The 22132-nt window shown below is 37.0% G+C and overlaps 1 protein-coding gene across 2 annotated transcripts in view; it reads right to left on the bottom strand.

Moving 5' to 3' along the window:
• The window catches only part of CXHXorf57 (chromosome X CXorf57 homolog), a 75363-nt gene that overhangs the window by 9677 nt on the left and 43554 nt on the right, over positions 1-22132 (bottom strand). For both annotated transcript variants that reach the window (XM_025372430.1, XM_025372431.1), the window contains 2 exons: positions 7949-8239; positions 316-483 (listed from right to left, as the gene is read on the bottom strand). In XM_025372430.1, coding sequence (XP_025228215.1) covers positions 316-483; positions 7949-8239 — 459 coding nt within the window. The remainder of the gene's footprint in view (positions 1-315; positions 484-7948; positions 8240-22132) is intronic.

The following is a 22132-nucleotide window of genomic DNA, read 5'->3' as shown; positions in this document are numbered from 1 at the left end:
AAATCGTGTCACCTGAGAAAAAGGAAGAAAAGAGTAGAATTTGTGCTGTTCCATGTGCATACTACTTATGTCTGATGAAATAATTATACTTGGAATTGTATTATAAGATAATATTCTTAATGCTTGCCTAGAGTCGAAACAGCTATTCAATTTATTTAAAAGACATAAGTCTTGGGGAACATTTACCAAATAACCCTTTAATTAAAACTACATTAAATTTTAAGGCTAGAACTGTTTACATAATAAAATCTTAAGGTTAGGGCTGTTTATAATTTTTTTTTTTTCTGAATGAAAAGAACACTGAGATTGTTTTACCTGCAACCGCTCTTGGACCTGGCAATCGGTCATTTCCAGTTGTGTCCTGTGGATATGCACAGCTGTAATTCATGGAGGTCAACAGTGTGTCTATTTGAGATGTTCGAATATCTTCTGGACAATACATGGGTAGGAATGCAACATCGATTGCTATCTCATGGTTCAGACCTGTTAAAGAAAATTCATATGTTATTAAAAGTTCAGTGGGTTAGCATGTGGTACTGATGCCAAGTTTGCTGGTTTGATCCCAACATGTTCCAGAGAGCTTTAGATCTGAAAAAAAATGTGTTTGAAAACTGGAGACTAAACTCTTAGTATTGCAATTTATGAATACATGGTATTTGTTGAAAGAGTAGACACTCCAGTGCAACCTTTCACCACTGCTGGAAATAACAGTTCAAAAGGTTTCCCCTACTGATGGAAGATTGGAATCTACTATCCAGAGGACAGCATGGTCACATAAATGACATGTAGAGTGTTTCCTTGGTCATTTAGGACAGGTGCTATTGCGGGGCAGGGGAATTTGGAGATGACTATTGGTTCCCTTTTTGCCATTTGGACTCAAGGATATCTGACTAATGCAAGGTCAGGGATGACGTAGTAGCTACATCTCATCTGTCCTCAAATATACAAGACATGGTTCACACACTCACCATTAGGGCCATAAAAGGTTGTGCTAGAAAAAGGGCTAAGGGGGAACAACTAAAGTGAATTCTGACCTTTGACTGTCATCTTTTTATGTGGGTCAATGTCAGTTGGGGTAGATAAAAAAGACTTCCTAGAGGAAGAAAAGAATTCTAGCTACGTACTAAAGGATGGATAGCATTTAAATAAGCAGAGAAGAGGGCATTTTAAGCATGGCAGGGAATAGCACAAGCCAAAGGTGTAGACCAGAGTAAAAGACCATCTTGGCTAGAGTAAGGGTAAACAATCACACAGAGCACAGCTTTGAAACTGTGAATTCCATTTAGTGACACAAATCAGAAACCTGAGAGTTATCCTTAACTCCTCCTTTTCGGTCTTTCCCAGATATTTAGCCAGCTAGATTATATGACCTTAATATTTCTCTGATTCATCCCTTATAGTGATTCTTAAGTACTGAGTACAGGCAATGATGGGTAACCAAATCCTTCTTGTTAAGCTGCAAACAAATCCAGAAATGCAAGTTCTTTGCTTTTGATGGGGAGATGACATTAAATCTCATATATTTAACTTAACATACAGCTAAAGGCCACTTAGAGCTTTCTAAGGATTACTAAAATTTGGTAGCCATAAACTGAAATAATCACGTCATCTAGAATTTTCCAAGAATTCTAATTCAGTATTATAAGGAGCATAGCCATGTTACAACTCCTAGCAATGCTGCAGGACTCATATGAATGTGCACATGCTGGTATCTTACATCCTTGATTCTAAGACTAAATTTAACTCATATATATATCATTAATTTTATTTTTTAATAAAAAGAAAACACTGCATTAAATGTACCATTGACCATTTCAACTTGCAAACAAAAAAGGAAGGATGCCTTAAAACTGAGAAACTATCAGAATTTGGAAATCTTGATATTTTCAAGAAAGCAGATATATTAGTGTGTTATTGATATTATTTTGAGTTGCTTTCTAAATTATAAAATATTGGGAGTAGAGCTTCAGCATTATCAGTGAATTTTTTACTGAGCTGTTTGATTAAAACTAGAGTTCTGGTCGGGCGTGGTGGCTCATGCCTGTAATTCCAGCACTTTGGGAGGCCGAGGTGGGCGGATTGCTTGAGTCCAGGAGTTCGAGACCAGCCTGGGCAACATGGTGATACCCCGTTTCTACCAAAAATACAATAATAATAATAATAATAATAATAATAATAAACTGGGTGTGGTGGTGTGCGCCTGTGGTCCCAGCTACTTGGGCAGAGGTTGCAGTGAGCCAAGATTGTACCACTGTACTCCAGCCTGGGCAACAGAGTGATACCCTGTTTCAAAAACAAACTACTAGAGTTCAAAGTACAGACGTTTAAGTCAATAGGCCTCAGGGCTTTTGTGCTTGCTGCCTCTGTGCCTAGAATGATTTTTCCCCAGATAACTACATCTCCACCAGGTTTCTGAAATGTTCCTTTCTCCAGGAGACCTCTGCTATTTAAAATTTAACCCTTTCCTACTACAACACTCTCCAGCAACCGTTTTTTCTTAGCACTTATCACCATCTCACTCTACTACAAGCTCTCATAGGGCAGGGTTTTTATCTGTTGTGTTCACTAATGTGACTTTAGCACTTAGAAGAGTGCTAGGCACACAGTAGATGCCCAATAAATATTTCTTAAATTGAGTAAATAAATATACATGTGTGCATTTTACCTATAATTTTTCAATAATAGAATTTAAGACATTTATGCAAGAGTATTCAAATATAAATTCATCCATATTCCCATTACCAATAAATGAACACAAATATCCTGTACAAACCCCAAGAAAAATGGCTATGATGTAAGGAGAGCTGTTAAAATAATCTTTTCTAGATTTTTTTGTCAAAGTATTTTTTGGAAAAATTTGTCACGTGGTTTGTTCTTTTCCTTTACTGTAAAATGCATTTAAAAGATAATTTCAAATTTTAATAACATTAATTGTGACATCAAGGTAATTTAATATACTACAGTTACACTGAAATAATAAGACTTTACTCATCTTTATATTTTCTTTTATTAAAGCAGCCAAACAGACCAATATAATTTTTTCCCTCCTTGGTATTAGCCTGTGGGCTCAGGATCAATTATTTGTACCTCTGGGGTATGCCACCTTCCTTGCTGAAAGCCTATTTGAAAGATTAGCTGAGTAGCACTGGGTTCCCTCAATGTTGATTCCCTCACCAATTAATGCTATTATTGGGGTTTGTATCTTTTGACTTTTAAAAGACAAATAGGCAGCCTTCAGCAACTTGGAAAGGCTGGCTGGATTATGTTCCTAATTATCTAAGTCAAATGAAAATTGAGGAGATGACTTTTAAACTGTGACTCATCAGATTTCATGGGTAAACAAATTAGTGTTAGTAGAGCCAATGATACACTATAACACCTGTAAGTTCAATTAAAACTTTTGAAAGCTGTGTTCTTATATATATATATATATATATTTTTAGTTTATTTATTATTATTATACTTTAAGTTGTAGGGTACATGTGCATAACGTGCAGGTTTGTTACATATGTATACTTGTGCCATGTTGGTCTGCTGCACCCATCAACTCGTCATTTACATCAGGTATAACTCCCAATGCAATCCCTCCCCCCTCCCCCCTCCCCATGATAGGCCCCGGTGTGTGATGTTCCCCTTCCTGAGTCCAAGTGATCTCATTGTTCAGTTCCCACCTATGAGTGAGAACATGCGGTGTTTGGTTTTCTGTTCTTGTGATAGTTTGCTAAGAATGATGGTTTCCAGCTGCATCCATGTCCCTACAAAGGACGCAAACTCATCCTTTTTTATGGCTGCATAGTATTCCATGGTGTATATGTGCCACATTTTCTTAATCCAATCTGTCACTGATGGACATTTGGGTTGATTCCAAGTCTTTCCTATTGTGAATAGTGCTGCAATAAACATACGTGTGCATGTGTCTTTATAGCAGCATAATTTATAATCCTTTGGGTATATCCCCAGTAATGGGATGGCTGGGTCATATGGTACATCTTGGTGGGATTGTAAACTAGTTCAACCATTATGGAAAACAGTATGGCGATTCCTCAAGGATCTAGAACTAGATGTACCATATGTGTTCTTATATTTAAGGTGAGAAATAATTCTTAAAATTGAGAAAGACTGACCAACATATTTTACATTTTGTACTTGGGCTAAGGGCACTGAAAATCTAGTTCGTTACTTCATCTCAGTATATTCTATTTAAAGTGTGTGATCTTACATGGTAGGCAATGGGCTGAGGTTTTAATGGTTATAATCTATTGATTTGAGACAGGTGAGATGGCCCAGCAAGAATTTAAAGACAAGAACCAGTGCTTCTAGGATAGGTTTCTGACATTGCCATGGTACCAAGCTGGTGGTTGCTGAGAGCCATCAGAACTGTGGGAAAGAAGGAAGACTAATAATTCTATTCAATGTTTTCAATAACAATTCACCCTTCCAGTCAGAGGTAATGACCAAGTAACAGGGTTGTGGTCCAAATAACATTTTTGGCTCCAAGAATAAGACACTTCAAAATTACGAGGTCTTCTATAGACTTGCAAGATATTGCAGAGGTATAATAAACCACTAGAATATAGTATCACAATCTTCGTGTTTAGAGAACCTTAAACATCATACAGATTTATCTGCCTGGATTGGTTTAGGCAGTCTTAACTGAGACTTAACTAAGGAGTCTAGAACAGGGTAAATTATGACTGGGGGGCGCAAATCCAGCCTGCCCCTGGTTTTGTACATTCCATGAGCTAAGAATAGCTTTCACATTTTTAAATAGTTAAAAAAAATCAAAAGAACAATATTTTATGATACATGAAAATATGAAATTCAAATTTTAGTGTACATACAGTTTTTTTCAAACAACCATGTGCATTCATTTACATATTGTCAATGGTTGCTTTCACATTAATACAGCAGAGCTGAGTAGTTGCAAAAGAAATTGTATGGCCTGTAAAACCTCAAACATTTACTACTTGGCCCTTTACTGACCAAGCGTGCCGCCTTGTATAAGATACATTTAAAGTCATCTTTCAGTTTTAGGATTCTACCTTTTAACAAATAGCATGGTAATAACAGATTTATTCCTCTCTTCTGAGTTTATTCCTCATGTCCATGCTAAAATAAATACAAACCATTTGTCTGGTCTTCTAATACAACTTGGGTTCATACTTTCCTAAAAGATATGACAAATTCAGCACTTTCACATCCGATATTCAGCTCTCATTCTAAGTAGTGCTTGAAGTATAGATGTAGATAGTACTTGAATGAATGAAGATATGAATATAGATAGTACTAGATAGTACTAGAATATAGACATTGTCTATACTTCAAGTACTACTTAAAGCATAGTAGTTTTCAAACTTTAATCTACTCCTTTATACCTGATGGACAGGATGTGTTCTTGGCAGTGGCATTCTCTCTGTGGCAATAAGTCTCTCTTATGAATGGAGTAGACTGAATGGGCTGCTTCTCTAGTGTGTATCAGAATTCTAAGAAGTATGAGCAGGCCTCTTGTAGATAACTTTGATAAGATACCCCCTCCCAACAAGACTGTATGAGAATCACTGGATCCAGTACCTTTTATCCCAGCTCTCTAAGTTTTATCCCTTTATTAAGTTAAACTATTAGAGCGTGAAGTACTTGGATTATATAATAATACAGTGAAAATATATTCCTTTATAGAAATGCTTTATTAAGATATGACTAATGATTATACTGGTTAGGTATATTAAAATGTTGATGCACGAAGCAACTATCTGAAGATCATTTACATACTTTAAAAAAAAAAACTACAGTTGAAGATAACCCATTTGTTATCCTGTGCTACTTATACAATAATTTCATAGTTAATTCAGACTTGAATTTTGTTTGAGAAAAAAAAATAGCAGGGTTCCTATATAAATTGTTTTCTCTGCAACAGATGATACATTTAGAGACTCAGGAGATCTGATTTCTAATCATGGTCTGGCTTTTACCTAGCCAAGGGTAAGACTAGAAGATATCCAAGGTTTATTTTGGCTTTAAAATTAAATATCTCATCAGAAAAAAGAAATAACTACTAAAAACAAACCCTTCTCCCTTCCTGCCAGAAAGCACAGACAATTATTGCCAATGGTAGAAATTTGGTTATTTGCAAGTACCTAGTAATACCTACTTTTTGTGCTTCCTTTAAAATGTTCTGTTTTGTTTCATTCATAAATGGTTTATTTTCCACTGTCTTTTAACTATGTAAACCATCCTTGGAAAAATGTAGGATATAAAATTTATATAGAAACAGCATACTTCTAATATGGATTAAAGCTAGTGGGAGGAATGATGAAATTTCCTTCTTCACATTTGATTCCTGCTTTTAGCTGACTCATAGCCAAAGCTACACAAGTTTATAATTACATGTAGTACAGCTGAGAAGTCTTAGTCAAACTGTTTTAATAGAGCAGTAACATTTTAAAAGTGAGAAAAAATTCAAGTTCTAGTTTCTAGATGAACTCATCATTTCCATGGTTACCTTTTTTAATTTTTAATTTTTGTGGGTATATAGGTGTATATATTTATGGGGTACATGAGATATTTTGATATAGGCATGCAATATGTGAAAATCACATCAGGATAAATGGGGTATCCATCCCCTCAAACATTTATCCTTTGAGTTACAAATGATGCAATTATACTCTTTTAGTTATTTTTAAATGTACAATTAAATTATTATTGACCATAGTCACCTTACTGTGCTACCAAATTGTAGGTCTTATGCATTCTTTCTATTTTTTTGTGTCCATTAACCATGATTATTTTTGATGGATGGGAAATTTTGCTATAATTTTTGTTTCCTAGATACAAAACTAAAGTTGATGAACTACCTGAAGAGACCAAGTAATGCAGTCTAGTGAAAAAGCATTTGAAACTTAGGTCTGTGATTTTCTAATGGAGTCAGTGAGAATTCAGACTTTTCATAGATTACATACATACTCACATGTCTGTACATATTTATATGTGAGGAGGTAAGGAAGAGGGGTTGGGAGAGAATAAAAGGGAAAAGAGAATCTTGATAAAGGTCAAGGCAATTCATCCAAGGACTGCAAATGTTAGCACCACGCTCTCACCAACTGAACTAACCGGCCAAGATGTCCAGTACTACAAATGTAAAAATCCATGAACTACATTATTCGGTCATTAAGTCAATTTGCTTATAATTTTTTCCTCATTCCTTCATTTTAGGTAATAAGACCTGGTACTAAGATCTTCCTGTGAAACACAAATGCATTGTCTTCCTTGACTCCGAGTCATTTTAGCTAAGATTTTGTTTTAGAATTTTTTTTGTGTGTAATTTTTCATCTTTCAGAAACAAACAAAAAAAATCTAAGTTTTAAAATGTTTTGACTTCTTTAAATTTCTGTAAGTTCCATAGCTACCTCTCAATTTTGAAAAACCTGGGTAAATCAGCTTATTTCCTCTTACCAGACAAGGGAAGTTTTTTCAATAACTTTTTTCCAGTCAACTTTAGTTGCTTGATTATTTTATTATCTTGAGGGTCTAAACAGACCTTTTTTTTTGCAGGGCTTCTTTTGATTAGTATTCTTTCTTCTCTTTAACTTACACTTTACCCTTCAGTGGTTCCAATGAATGAAGAAGCAGAGAACATAGGCAAGAAAGTGGTGGCTAAGGGAGAACAGAAGCTGCCTTAGAAGTAGTCAGATAGTTAGGAATGAGGAAAATTCCCTTAGTTCTCCCATTCTTCTCTCCCCAGATACTTTCCAAGGACTGCCAATGTTTAGAAGCACACAATTAGAGCTTCATTTATTCCATAATTAGTGCTCCATTCCTTTTGTTTGAGCCAAACAAGAACTTCCCTTGGGCTTAATGTTTTTGTGGGAAGGGCTTACATTTTTAAAGCAAAATAGTAGGTATATTTAAAATATGTTAAATTAATGATATTCAAAAAGAACAGAGGACTTACCTAGTATGGTTACTTCAAAATGTCCAAGGCTTCGGGCACTCTTAAAATCATCAAGTTTTGGAGGCCTTCCTTCTGGTGGTACATATTTCGCAGGCTGAGAATTATACTGCTCACTAAGAAACTTTCTGTGTTCAAACATAAATTTCCGTGGAATACTTTCAGGATAAACATGGCTGTAGTGTAGGTGATCTATTAAGCCAAACTTTTTCTCTCTCCACAGCTGACTCTCCCACCTATCACTTATGGTTTTTCTGGCTTTCCCTTGCAGACTAGCATTTGTATTTGCTCGACCTGTTAAAGACACAATGAGATAGACACAATTGATCTATAAACTAATCAAATAAAGTCATTCACTGCAAAAAAAAAAAAAAAAACACACACACACACAGATTAATGAGGAAGAGTTTAAGTAACATTAAAAATCAAACAACCACCTACAAAATATAAAATGAATATACAAAAGAAAATTCTTATTAAAGTGAGGAACTAAATTCACTTTCAAAATAAATTTTTACTGTAAAATACTAAAGTGACATTGTTTTCTCTGTTGTTGGAATTATGTAGATTTGTAGTTACCTTCTTTCTACTTTTTCCAAATGTTCTAAATGCTCTTAAACATATGTTCTTTTTATATTCAGTGACAAATTCAAATTAAATCAAATTCATGATTAGAGATCACTCACTCTTGGTGGAAATCTGAGCCTAAAATAAAATTTTGTTAATCTCTGCTAAAAGTAACCTGAACAAATACAGTCTCCTTCTTCAATACTTCTCTCCTTCAGAGGGGCCATTTAGGGGTTGGGCATGGTGGCTCATGCCTGTAATCTCAGCATTTTTGGAAGCTGAGGCTGGAGGATCACTTGAAGCCAGGAGTTCAAGATCAGCCTAGTTAACATAGAGAGACCTGTCTCTAAAAAAAAATTAAAACAAAACAAAAACCAAAAAACAAAGGGGCCATTTATTTATTATATATGACACTCCTTTCAGATATAAATAAAATATGGAAAACAAAAAGGGAATGAAATTGAGATGAAAGACCCCCTCAATTTTTGTTGTTCTCTATTATGAAATCAAATTATCATTTATGTATGATTAAAATCTAACAAATTAAGTTTCTAATGCAGAATATAATTTATCCCTTATTGATATAGTTAGGCTTTGTATTCCTACCCAAATCTCATCTTGAGTTGTAATCCGCAGGTGTTGAGGGAGAGACCTAGTGAGAGGTGATTGGATCATGGGGGGTGGTTCTCCCATGCTGTTCTCATGATGAGATAGTTCTCACAAGATCTGATGGTTTTATAAGTGTTTGACATTTCATCCTGCACACACTCTCTCTCTTGCCTGCTGCCATATAAGACGTGCCTGGCATGATTGTAGGTTTCCCAGCCATGTGGAACAGTGAGCCAATTAAACATCTTTTCTTTATAAATTACCCAGTCTCAGGCAGTCATTTATAGCAGTGTGAGAACAGACAATACACATATAAATTATGACATTCATTCAGCAAACAATTACAAAGCACCTATTATGTGCCAGACATTGTGTTAAAGAATTTGGTACAAGTAATATTTTGAATAAATAAGGTACCACGGTAGAATCAGAAACACAGTAAAATCAGAATAAAAATTAATTTTGGAACAACATTTCTGCTAGCTGAGACAGGCTGACAGCTTCAGAGTTCACCAAAGTTGCTGACTTGCTTTCTTGCTTATGTCCTGGTATTCTTATCCTAGCATAAAAAACTTTGCTGAGGCAGAAGGTGGCTGCAATAGCAAGGTTTCAGTATGGTTGATATACTACTTCTGATTATCAGACTTTATTACATATTCCCAGAGTACTTGCTTGGTTTCTTAAGCCTAGCTGGAGACTTATTGAAAACTTATTACAAGGTAAAGTATTAGCTTGAGTTGTAAGGGAAAATGAAGAAGTTGAACACATACTTCTTACTCATCAGGAATTTAAAATATTGCAATACTACAAAAGAGTTTTTTAAACTAAAAATTCAGTTGATGAACACACAAATTCCTATAATAATGATTGATAACAAAAGGGCTAAAAAACTTAGTCACACATGAAAAGATCAAAAGGAATAAATCAAAGCTGAGAAAAAGAGTTAGTAGTACTAAATTGATGATTGGGAAATGACTTCATCTTTTGTATCTTCTGGAAGTAAATCTCTTCTCAAACTAATAAAAGTACATAATCAGAACAATGATTAGTAGGTATTACAGTGATCTAACCCATATGAAACATTCCTGCTTGACTTATTTTAGAATACAGCATGCAAAAGAAAAAGTGATATGCTATTCTAATTTTTAAAAATTAAGTACTTACATCTACCTTATAGAAAACAATTATATGATTGACCTGTTTGGAAGAAGTCAGAATATTTTCTATGCATATTTTCTTATTTGAGTGTTAATATTAAGGACTGCCAAGATACAAATGTTTATATGAAAAATTCCTCTAAAGAAACATGTTTTATTTTTTTATTTTAGTAACTGGGGACTACAATTACCTACCTCAATTATATCTTCATAATTAACTAATACAAATAGGTATGAAATCAATACAGGAGACACTGGCAGGTATTGGTTGTGAATAGTAACAAATCAAAGGCAATAAACAGGAAAGAGACAAAATATATCTAGAGGTCAGGTTTTTCTAAAAATAAGATGGAAAATCATGAACTAGTTTTTTTGAATATTAATAAAATTACTATATGAAACATGTTATATTTTAAACTTAATGCGTAGCTAAAATATAGGTTAATTACTTAGCAAAATTATATTTTTACATTTTACAATTATAATTTTCATTCTATTATTTCAATTATCTATTTTACTCATTTCTGGTGAGATTGGTTCAATGTTTTAATGAGGAACATTTACATTTAAGTCATAAGGTTAAAAAAATGCAATTCAAATGTATGTACGTAGGCATGGTGAATTTTTAAAAAAAATCTACTCCAAGCATTTCATTATGTGGATAAGAGTGGTAGGTTGATAGAGGCAGGCTCACACCTGTAATTCCAGCACTTTAGGAGCCTGAGGCAGGAGGACTGCTTGAGGCCCAGAGTTCAAGACCAGCTTAGGCAACATAGGGAGACCCTGTCTGTACAAAATAATAATAATAATAATAATGATAATAATAATAATAATAAGCAGACATTGTGGCACACACCTATGGCCCCATCTACTGGAGTAGCTGAGGTGGGAGGAACGCTTGAGCCTGGTAGGTCAAGGCTGCAGTGAGCCATGATCGTGCCATTGCACTCCTGCCTGGGTGACAGAGCAAGACTCTGTCCCCCCCCACAAAAAAAAAAGTGATGGGGTGTATGGAGACATGGGGGAGGAAAAGGAGCTATTTTCTCTGCCTCTCCTTCTTGCCTCCACTGATCCCACCCTGATGCAAGATCTACAAGGCTGAAAAATAACAGGGTATTCCAGTCAGTATGTTTAGTAGCAAGTATATAACAGATTTTTAAAGACTAGTGAAAGCCAGAGGCTACCTGTAATGCCTTGTGTTACTGTTAACTTTTCAAATGTATTTCTGAGTTACTAGATATAAGCACAAACCACACAAACATATTAATTGTATATTCACAAAATGAATGACTTTTGAATTTACAAGCACAGAAAAAGCCAAAGCTATCATGAAACTACCTGGGAATACATTAGTGACCATGTTGACACATATAGATCTAATTCATTCATTAAAACTGCAATATAGTATTACAGTATACTAATATGTTATATTTATAATCCTCTGTTAATTAAAATTTAGCTTCCATTATTCCCTATTATAAATAATGTTCCAAAAAACATCTTGGAATATGTCTCCCTATATGGCCAAAGGCATAAATGGAATTTCTAGGTCACAGAGTATAACACATTCCTAACAAATTAGGTATTGTTAAATTATTCTCAAATGGTAGTTTTCTCAGGTCTCCCTACTCCCTAAGTAAGACAAATAATATTGAAATACAAATAATATTGAAATTAAGACAAAATAATATTGAAATTAGGCCAATTAATAACCTTATAATGTTTTCTAAGTGTTCAAATGAAAGGAGAGTCACACATCTCTCATTTTAAATCAAAAACTAGAAACAATTTAGTTTAGTGAGGAAGGCATGCCAAAAACCAAGATAGGCTGAAAACTAAGGCCTTCTGAGCCAAACAATTAGCCAAGTTGAGAATGCAAAGGAAAAGTTATTGAAGGAAAGTAATGCTATTCTAGTGAACACATGCATGATAACAAGGTGAAACAGCCTTATTGCTGATCTGGAGAAAGTGTTGGTGGTCTGAATAGAAGATCATGCTAGCCACAATATTCCCTAAGGCCAAAGCCTAATTACTAGCAAGGCCCTAACTCTCTTCAATTCTATGAAGGCTAAGAGAAGTGACAAAGCTGGAGAAGAAAAGTTGGAAGCTAGCAGAGATTGGTTCATGAGGTTTAAGAAAGAAGCTATCTCCATAACATAAAAGTGCAAGGTGAAGCAACAAGTTCTGATGTAGAAGCTGCAAGTTATCCAGAAAATCCAGCTAAGATAACTGATGAAGGTGGCTACACTGAACAACAGATTTTCAATGGAGATAAAATAGCTTTGTATTGGAAGAAGATGCCATCTGAGACTTTCATAGTTAGAGAGGAAAAGTTAATGCCTAGCTTTAAATCTTCAAAGGACAGGCTGACTCTCTTCTTAGGGGCTAATGCAACTTTAAGTTGAAACCAATGCTCATTTACCAAAAATCCTAGGGCCCTTAAGAATTATGCTAAATCTACTTTGCCTGTGCTCTAGAAATGGAACAAAGCCTCAATGACAGCACATCTGTCTATGGTATAGTTTACTGAATATTTTAAGCCCACTATGGAGACCTACTGCTCACATAAAAAGATTCCCCTCAAAATATTACTGCTCACTGACAATGCACCTGGTCTCTCTGATGGAGATGTACAAAGAGTTCAGTGTTGTTTTTGTGCCTGCAAACACAACAACCATTCAGAAGCCCATGGATCAAGGAGTAATTCTGACTTTCAAGTCTTAATTCTTAAGAAATGCATTTCATAAGGTTACAGCTACCATAGTGATTCCTTTGATGTATCTGGGCAAAGTGAAAACTGAAAATCTCCTGGAAATTTGAACACCTTGTGGAAAGGATTCACCATTCTAGATGCCATTTAAAGTTATTTGTGATTTATAGAAGGAGGTCAAAATATCAACATTAACAGGAGTTTAGAAGAAATTGATTCCAACCCCCATAGATGACTTTGAGGGGTTCAACATTTTAGGGTAGGAAGTAACTGCAGAAGTGGTGGAAATGGCAGGAGAACTAGCATTAGAAGTGGAGTCTGAAGATGTTACTAAATTGCTGCAATCTCTTTATAAAACTTGAATGGATGAAGAGTTGCTTCTTACAAATGAACAAAGGTGTTGTTTTTTTTTTTTTTTTTTTTTTTGAGATTGAATCTATTCCTGGTGAAGATGTTGTGAATATTGTTAAAATGAAAATAAAGAATTTAGAATATTACATACGCTTAGCATAATAGATAAAGCAGTGGCAAGGTTTGAAAGCAGTGACTCCAATTTTGAAAGAAGTTCTACTGTGGATAAAATGCTGTCAAACAGCATCACATGCTGAAGAGAAATCTTTCCTGAAAGGAAAAGTCCACTGATGTGGCAAAATTTATTGCTGTCTTATTTTAAGAAACTGCCACAGCCGATTCCTCAAGGCTCTAGAACTAGAAATACCATTTGACCCAGCCATCTCATTACTGGGTATATACCCAAAGGATTATAAATCAGGCTGCTATAAAGACACATGCACATGTATGTTTATTGTGGTACTATTCACAATAGCAAAGACTTGGAACCAACCCAAATGTACATCAATGATAGACTGGATTAAGAAAATGTGGATCACGAGGTCAGGAGATCGAGACCATCCTGGCTAACACGGTGAAACCCCGTCTCTACTAAAAAATACAAAAAACTAGCCGGGCGATGTGGCGGACGCCTGTAGTCCCAGCTACTCGGGAGGCTGAGGCAGGAGAATGGCGTGAACCCAGGAGGCGGAGCTTGCAGTGAGCTGAGATCCGGCCACTGCACTCCAGCCTGGGCGACAGAGTGAGACTCCGTCTCAAAAAAAAAAAAAAAAAAGAAAAAAAGAAAATGTGGCACATATACACCATGGAATACTATGCAGCCATAAAAAAGGATGAGCTCAAATTAAAAACACATAGTTGGGATAGGCAGGTGCACCCAAGATGGCCAAATAGGAACAACTCCAGCCTGAAGTTCCCAGCATGAGTGACACAGAAGATGGGTGATTTCTGCATTTTCAACTGAGGTACCGGGTTCATCTCACTGGGGCGTGTCGGACAGTTGGTGCTGGTCCACGGGTGCAGCCTGACCAGCGAGAGCTGAAGCAGGGCAAGGCATCGCCTCACCTGGGAAGTGCAAGGGGGAAGGGAATTCCTTTTCCTAGCCAAAGGAAATTGAGACACACAACACCTGGAAAATTGGGTAACTCCCACCCTAATGCTGTGCTTTACCAAGGGTCCCAGCAAATGGCACACCAGGAGATTATATCCCACACCTGACCTGGAGGTTCCCACACCCACAGAGCCTCCCTCATTGCTAGCACAGCAGTCTGAGATCCAACTGTAAGGCGGCAGCGAGGCTGGGGGAGGGGCTCCCACCACTGCTGAGGCTTAAGTAGGTAAACAAAGTCGCTGGAAAGTTTGAATTGGGTGGAGCCCACCACAGCTCAAGGAGGCTGGCATGCCTCTGTAGACTCCACCTCTGGGGACAGAGCATAGCCAAACAAAAAGCAGCAGACACCTCGGCAGAGGTAAATGTCCCTATCTGACAGCTTTGAAGAGAGCAGTGAACCTCCTAGGACAGAGACTGAGATCTGAGAATGGACAGACTGCCTGCTCAAGTGGGTAAGTGGGTCCCTGACTCCTGAGGAGCCTAACTGGGAGACATCCCCCACTAGGTGCAGACTGACACCTCACACCTCACACAGCTGAGTACACCCCTGAGACGAAGCTTCCAGAGCAAGAATCAGACAGCAACACTCTCTGTTCAGCAAGATTCTATCTTCTGCAGCCTCCGCTGCTAATACCCAGGCAAACAGGTCTGTAGTGGACCTCAAGCAAACTCCAACAGACCTGCAGCTGAGGGTCCTGACTGTTAGAAGGAAAAGTAACAAACAGAAAGGACACCCACACCAAAACCCCATCACTACGTCACCATCATCAAAGACCAAAGGCAGATAAAACCACAGAGATGGGGAAAAAGCAGGCAGTGCAGAAAAGCTGGACATTCAAAAAATCAGAGCGCATCTCCCCCTCCAAAGGAATGCAGCTCATCACCTGCAATGGAACAAAGCTGGACGGAGAATAACTTTGTTGAGTTGAGAGAAGAAGGCTTCAGTCCATCAAACTTCTCAGAGCTAAAGGAGGAACTATGTAACCAGCGCTAAGAAACTAAAAACCTTGAAAAAAGATTTGACGAATGGCTAACTAGAATAACCAATGTAGAGAAGTCCTTAAAAGAACTGATAGAGATGAAAACCATAACACGAGAACTACGTGACAAATGCACAAGCTTCAGTAACCAACTTGATCAACTGGAAGAAAGAGTATCAGCGATTGAAGATCAAATGAATGAAACGAGGCGAGAAGAGAAGTGTAGAGAAAAAAGAATAAAAAGAAATGAACAAAGCCTCCAAGAAATATGGGATTATGTGAAAAGACCAAATCTACATCTCATTGGTGTGCCTGAAAGTGAGGGGGAAAATGGAACCAAGTTGGAAAACACTCTGCGGGATATCATTCAGGAGAACTTCCCCAACCTAGTAAGGCAGGCCAACATTCAAATTCAGGAAATACAGAGAACGCCACAAAGATAATCCTCGAGAAGAGCAACTCCAAGACACATAATTGTCAGATTCACCAAAGTTGAAATGAAGGAAAAAATCTTAAGGGCAGCCAGAGAGAAAGGTCAGGTTACCCACAAAGGGAAGCCCATCAGACTAACAGCAGATCTCTTGGCAGAAACTCTACAAGCCAGAAGAGGGTGGGGGCCAATATTCAACATTCTTAAAGAAAAGAATTTTCAACCCAGAATTTCATATTCAGCCAAACTAAGTTTCATAAGTGAAGGAGAAATAAAATCCTTTACAGACAAGCAAATGCTGAGAGATTTTGTCACCACAAGGCCTGCCCTACAAGAGATCCTGAAGGAAGCACATGGAAAGGAAAAACAGGTACCAGCCATTGCAAAAACATGCCAAAATGTAAAGTCCATCGATGCTAGGAAGAAACTGCATCAACTAACGAGCAAAATAACCAGCTAATATCACAATGACAGGATCAAGTTCATATATAACAATATTAACCTTAAATGTAAATGGACTAAATGGTCCAATTAAAAGACACAAACAGGCAAATTGGATAAAGAGTCAAGACTCATCAGTTTGCTGTATTCAGGAGACCCATTTCACATGCAGAGACACACATAGGCTCAAAATAAAGGGATGGAGGAAGCTCTACCAAGCAAATGGAAAACAAAAAAAAAGCAGGAGTTGCAATCCTAGTTTCTGAGAAAACAGACTTTAAACCATCAAAGATCAAAAGAGACAAAGAAGGCCATTACATAATGGTAAAGGGATCAATTCATCAGAAAGAGCTAACTATGCTAAATATATATGCACCCAATACAGGAGCACCCAGACTCATAAAGCATGTCCTTAGAGACTTACAAAGAGACTTAGACTCCCATACAATAATAATGGGAGACTTCAACACCCCACTGTCAACATTAGACAGATCAACAAGACAGAAAGTTAACAAGGATATCCAGGAATTGAACTCAACTCTGCACCAAGCGGACCTAATAGACATCTACAGAACTCTCCACCCCAAAGCAACAGAATATACATTCTTCTCAGCATCACATCGTACTTATTCCAAAATTGACCACATAGTTGGAAGTAAAGCACTCCTCAGCAAATGTACAAGAACAGAAATTATAACAAACTGTCTCTCAGACCACAGTGCAATCAAACTAGAACTCAGGACTAAGAAACTCAATCAAAACCGCTCAACTACATGGAAACTGAACAACCTGCTCCTGAATGACTACTGGGTACATAACGAAATGAAGGCAGAAATAAAGAAGTTCTTTGAAACCAATGAGAACAAAGACAACATACCAGAATCTCTGGGACACATTTAAAGCAGTGTGTAGAGGGAAATTTATAGCACTAAATGCCCACAAGAGAAAGCTGGAAAGATCTAAAATTGACACCCTAACATCACAACTAAAAAACTAGAGAAGCAAGAGCAAACACATTCAAAAGCTAGCAGAAGGCAAGAAATAACTAAGATCAGAGCAGAACTGAAGGAGATAGAGACACATAAAACCCTCCAAAAAATCAATGAATCCAGGAGTTGGTTTTTTGAAAAGATCAAGAAAATTGATAGACCGCTAGCAAGACTAATAAAGAAGAAAAGAGAGAAGAATCAAATAGATGCAACAAAAAATAATAAAGGGGATATCACCACCGACCTCACAGAAATACAAATTACCATCAGAGAATACTATAAACACCTCTACGCAAATAAACTAGAAAATCTAGAAAAAATGAATAGTTTCCTGGACACTTACACTCTCCCAAGACTAAACCAGGAAGAAGCTGAATCCCCGAATAGACCAATAGCAGGCTCTGAAATTGAGGCAATAATTAATAGCCTACCAACCCAAAAAAGTCCAGGACCAGATGGATTCACAGCCGAATTCTACCAGAGGTACAAGGAGGAGTTGGTACCATTCCTTCTGAAAGTACTCCAATCAAGAGAAAAAGAGGGAATCCTCCCTAACTCATTTTACGAGGCCAACATCATCCTAATACTAAAGCCTGGCAGAGATACAACAACAAAAAAATGAGAATTTTAGACCAATATTCCTGATGAACATCGATGCAAAAATCCTCAATAAAATACTGGCAAACTGAATCCAGCAGCACATCGAAAAGCTTATCCACCATGATCAAGTGGGCTTCATCCCTGGGAGGCAAGACTGGTTCAACATATGCAAATCAATAAACATAATCCAGCATATAAACAGAACCAAATACAAAAACCACATGATTATCTCAGTAGATGCAGAAAAGGCCTTTGACAAAATTCAACAGCCCTTCATGCTAAAAACTCTCAATAAATTCAGTATTGATGGAACGTATCTCAAAATAATAAGAGCTATTTATGAGAAACCCACAACCAATATCATACTGAATGGGCAAAAAGTGGAAGCATTCCCTTTGAAAACTGGCACAAGACAGGGATGCCCTCTCTCACCACTCTTATTCAACATAGTGTTGGAAGTTCTGGCTAGCGCAATCAGGCAAGAGAAAGAAATAAAGGGTATTCAGTTAGGAAAAGAAGAAGTCAAATTGTCCCTGTTTGCAGATGACATGATTGTATATTTAGAAAATCCCACTGTCTCAGCCCAAAATCTCCTTAAGCTGATAAGCAACTTCAGCAAGTCTCAGGATAAAAAATTAATGTGCAAAAATCACAAGCATTCTTATACACCAGTAACAGACAAACAGAGAGCCAAATCATGAATGAACTCTCATTCACAATAGCTTCAAAGAGAATAAAATACCTAGGAATCCAACTTACAAGGGATGTAAAAGACCTCTTCAAGGAGAACTACAAACCACTGCTCAGTGAAATAAAAGAGGACACAAACAAATGGAAGAACATACCATGCTCATGGATAGGAAGAATCAATATTGTGAAAATGGCCATACTGCTCAAGGTAATTTATACATTCAATGCCATCCCCATCAAGCTACCAATGACTTTCTTCACAGAATTGGAAAAAATTGCTTTAAAGTTCATATGGAACCAAAAAAGAGCCTGCATCGCCAAGACAATCCTAAACCAAAAGAACAAAGCTGGAGACATCACGCTACCTGACTTCAAACTATACTACAAGGCTACAGTAACCAAAACAGCATGGTACTGGTACCAAAACAGAGATATAGACCAATGGAACAGAACAGAGCCCTCAGAAATAATACCACACATCTACAGCCATTTGATCTTTGACAAACATGAGAAAAACAAGAAATAGGGAAAGGATTCTCTATTTAATAAATGGTGCTGGGAAAATTGGCTAGCCATAAGTAGAAAGCTGAAACTGGATTCTTTCCTTACTCCTCATACGAAAATTAATTCAAGATGGATTAGAGACTTAAATGTTAGACCTAAAATCATAGAAACCCTAGAAGAAAACCTAGGTAATACCATCAGGACATAGTCATGGGCAAGGACTTCATGTCTAAAACACCAAAAGCAATGGCAACAAAAGCCAAAATTGACAAATGGGATCTAATTAAACTAAAGAGCTTCTGCACAGCAAAAGAAACTACCATCAGAGTGAACAGGCAACCTACAGAATGGGAGAAAATTTTTGCAATCTACTCATCTGACAAAGGGCTAATATTCAGAACCTACAAGGAACTCAATCAAATTTACAAGAAAAAAAAACAAACAACCCCATCAAAAAGTGGGCAAAGGATATGAATAGACATTTCTCAAAAGAGGACATTCATACAGCCAACAGACACACGAAAAAATGCTCATCATCACTCACCATCAGAGAAATGCAAGTCAAAACCACAATGAGATACCATCTCACACCAGTTAGAATGGCAATCATTAAAAAATCAGGAAACAACAGGTGCTGGAGAGGATGTGGAGAAATAGGAACACTTTTACACTGTTGATGGGACTGTAAACTAGTTCAACCATTGTGGAAAACAGTGAGGCAAGTCCTCAAGGATCTAGAACTGGAAATATCATTTGACCCAGTCATCCAATTACTGGGCATATACCCAAAGGATTATAAGTTATGCTGCTATAAAGACACATGCACACATATGTTTATTGCGGCACTATTTGCAATAGCAAAGATTTGGAATCAACCCAAATGTCCATCAGTGACAGACTGGATTAAGAAAATGTGGCACATATACACCATGGAATACTATGCAGCCATAAAAAAGGATGAGTTCATGTCCTTTGTAGGGATATGGATGCAGCTGGAAACCATCATTCTCAGCACACTATCGCAAGAACAGAAAACCAAATACCACATGTTCTCACCCATAGGTGGGAATTGAACAATGAGATCACTTGGACACAGGCAGGGGAACATTACAGGTCCTATTGTGGGGAGGGGGTAGAGGGGAGGGATAGCACTAGGAGAAATACCTAATGTAAATGATGAGTTAATAGGTGCAGCACACCAACATGACACATGTATATATATGTAACAAACCTGCATGTTGTGCACATGTACCCTAGAACTTAAAGTATAATAATAAAAAAAAACCGGATGAGCTCATGTCCTTTGTAGGGTCATGGATGAAGCTGGAAACCATCATTCTGAGCAAACTATCTCAAGGACAGAAAACCAAACACCGCATGTTCTCACTCATAGCTGGGAATTGAACAATGAGATCACTTGGACACAGGGTGGGGAACATCACACACTGGGGCCTGTCATGGGCTGGGGAGTTGGGGAGGGATAGCATTAGGAGATATACCTAATGTAAATGATGAGTTAACAGGTGCAGCACACCAACATGGCACATCTATACATTTGTAACAAACCTGCACATTGTGCACATGTACCCTAGAACTTAAAGTATAATAAAAGAAAGAAAATCTGAAAAAAAAATGAAACTAGTAACAACTTAAAAAAAAAAAAAAGAAATTGCCACAGCCATTAACATAAAGCAAGACCCTCCACCAGCAGAAAGACTATGACTCACTGAAGGCTCAGATGATGGTTAACATTTATTAGCAATACAGTATTTTTAAATTAAGATATGTACATTTTTGGATTTAATGATATTGCATACTTATTAGAATGTAAACATAATTTTACATGTCCTGAAAAACCTAAAAATTTGTGTGATTCGCTCTACTGCAATTTTCACTTTATTCTAATGGTTTGGCACTAAACCCACAGTATCTCTGAGGTATGCGTGCAATTAACCATGGAAGGGCTTAAATTTGCTACTTTTCTATTGTTTCTCCTTGAGTCATCTATTCCTTAGATCGATTTTCTCTTTTCCTGCCTTCTCTTGGATTGAATGTTTTAAAAAATAATCCCTTTGTAGATTCTGGATACTAGCCTTTCGTCAGATGGACAGATTGCAAAAATTTTCTCCCATTCTGTAGGTTGCCTGTTCATTCTGGTGATAGTTTCTTTTGCTGTGCAGAAGCTCTTTAGTTTAATTAGATCCCATTTGTCAATTTTGGCTTTTGTTGTCATTGCTTCTGGTGTTTTAGTCATAAAGTCTTTGCCCATGCCTATGTCCTGAGTGATACTGCCTAGGTTTTTTTCTAGGGTTGTTATGGATTTAGGTCTTACGTTTAAGTCTTTAATCCATCTTGAATTAATTTTTGTATAAGGTGTAAGGAAGGGGTCCAGTGTCAGTTTTCTGCATGTGGCTAGTCAGTTTTCCCAACACCATTTATTAAATGGGGAATCCTTTCCCTATTGCTTGTTTTTGTCAGGTTTGTCAAAGATCAGATGGTTGTTGATGTGTGGTGTTATTTCTGAGGCTTCTGTTCTGTTCCATTGGTCACTTAAACAAATTTACAAGAAAAAAAATAAACAACCCCATCAAGAAGTGGGTGAAGGATATGAACAGACACTTCTCTAAAGAAGACATTTATGCATCCAACAAACATATGAAAAAAAGCTCATCATCACTGGTCATTAGAGAAATGCAAATCAAAACCACAATGAGATACTGTCTCACGCCAGTTAGAATGGTGATCATTATAAAGTCAGGAAACAACAGATGCGGGAGAGGATGTGGAGAAAGAGGAATGCCTTTACACTGTTGGTGGGAGTGTAAATTAGTTCAACCATTGTGGAAGACAGTGTGGTGATTCCTCAAGGATCTAGAACCAGAAATACCATTTGACCCAGAATCCCATTACTGGGTATATACTAAAGGATTGTAAATTATTCTGCTATAAAGACACATGCACATGTATATTTATTGAGGCACTGTTCACAATAGCAAAGACTTGGAACCATCCCAAATGCCCAACAATGATACACTGAATAAAGAAAAT

Source organism: Theropithecus gelada, chromosome X (genome assembly GCF_003255815.1).
Source record: "Theropithecus gelada isolate Dixy chromosome X, Tgel_1.0, whole genome shotgun sequence".
NCBI classification, from domain to species: Eukaryota; Metazoa; Chordata; class Mammalia; order Primates; family Cercopithecidae; genus Theropithecus; species Theropithecus gelada.
This window is presented reverse-complemented; position numbering and strand designations above follow the sequence as displayed.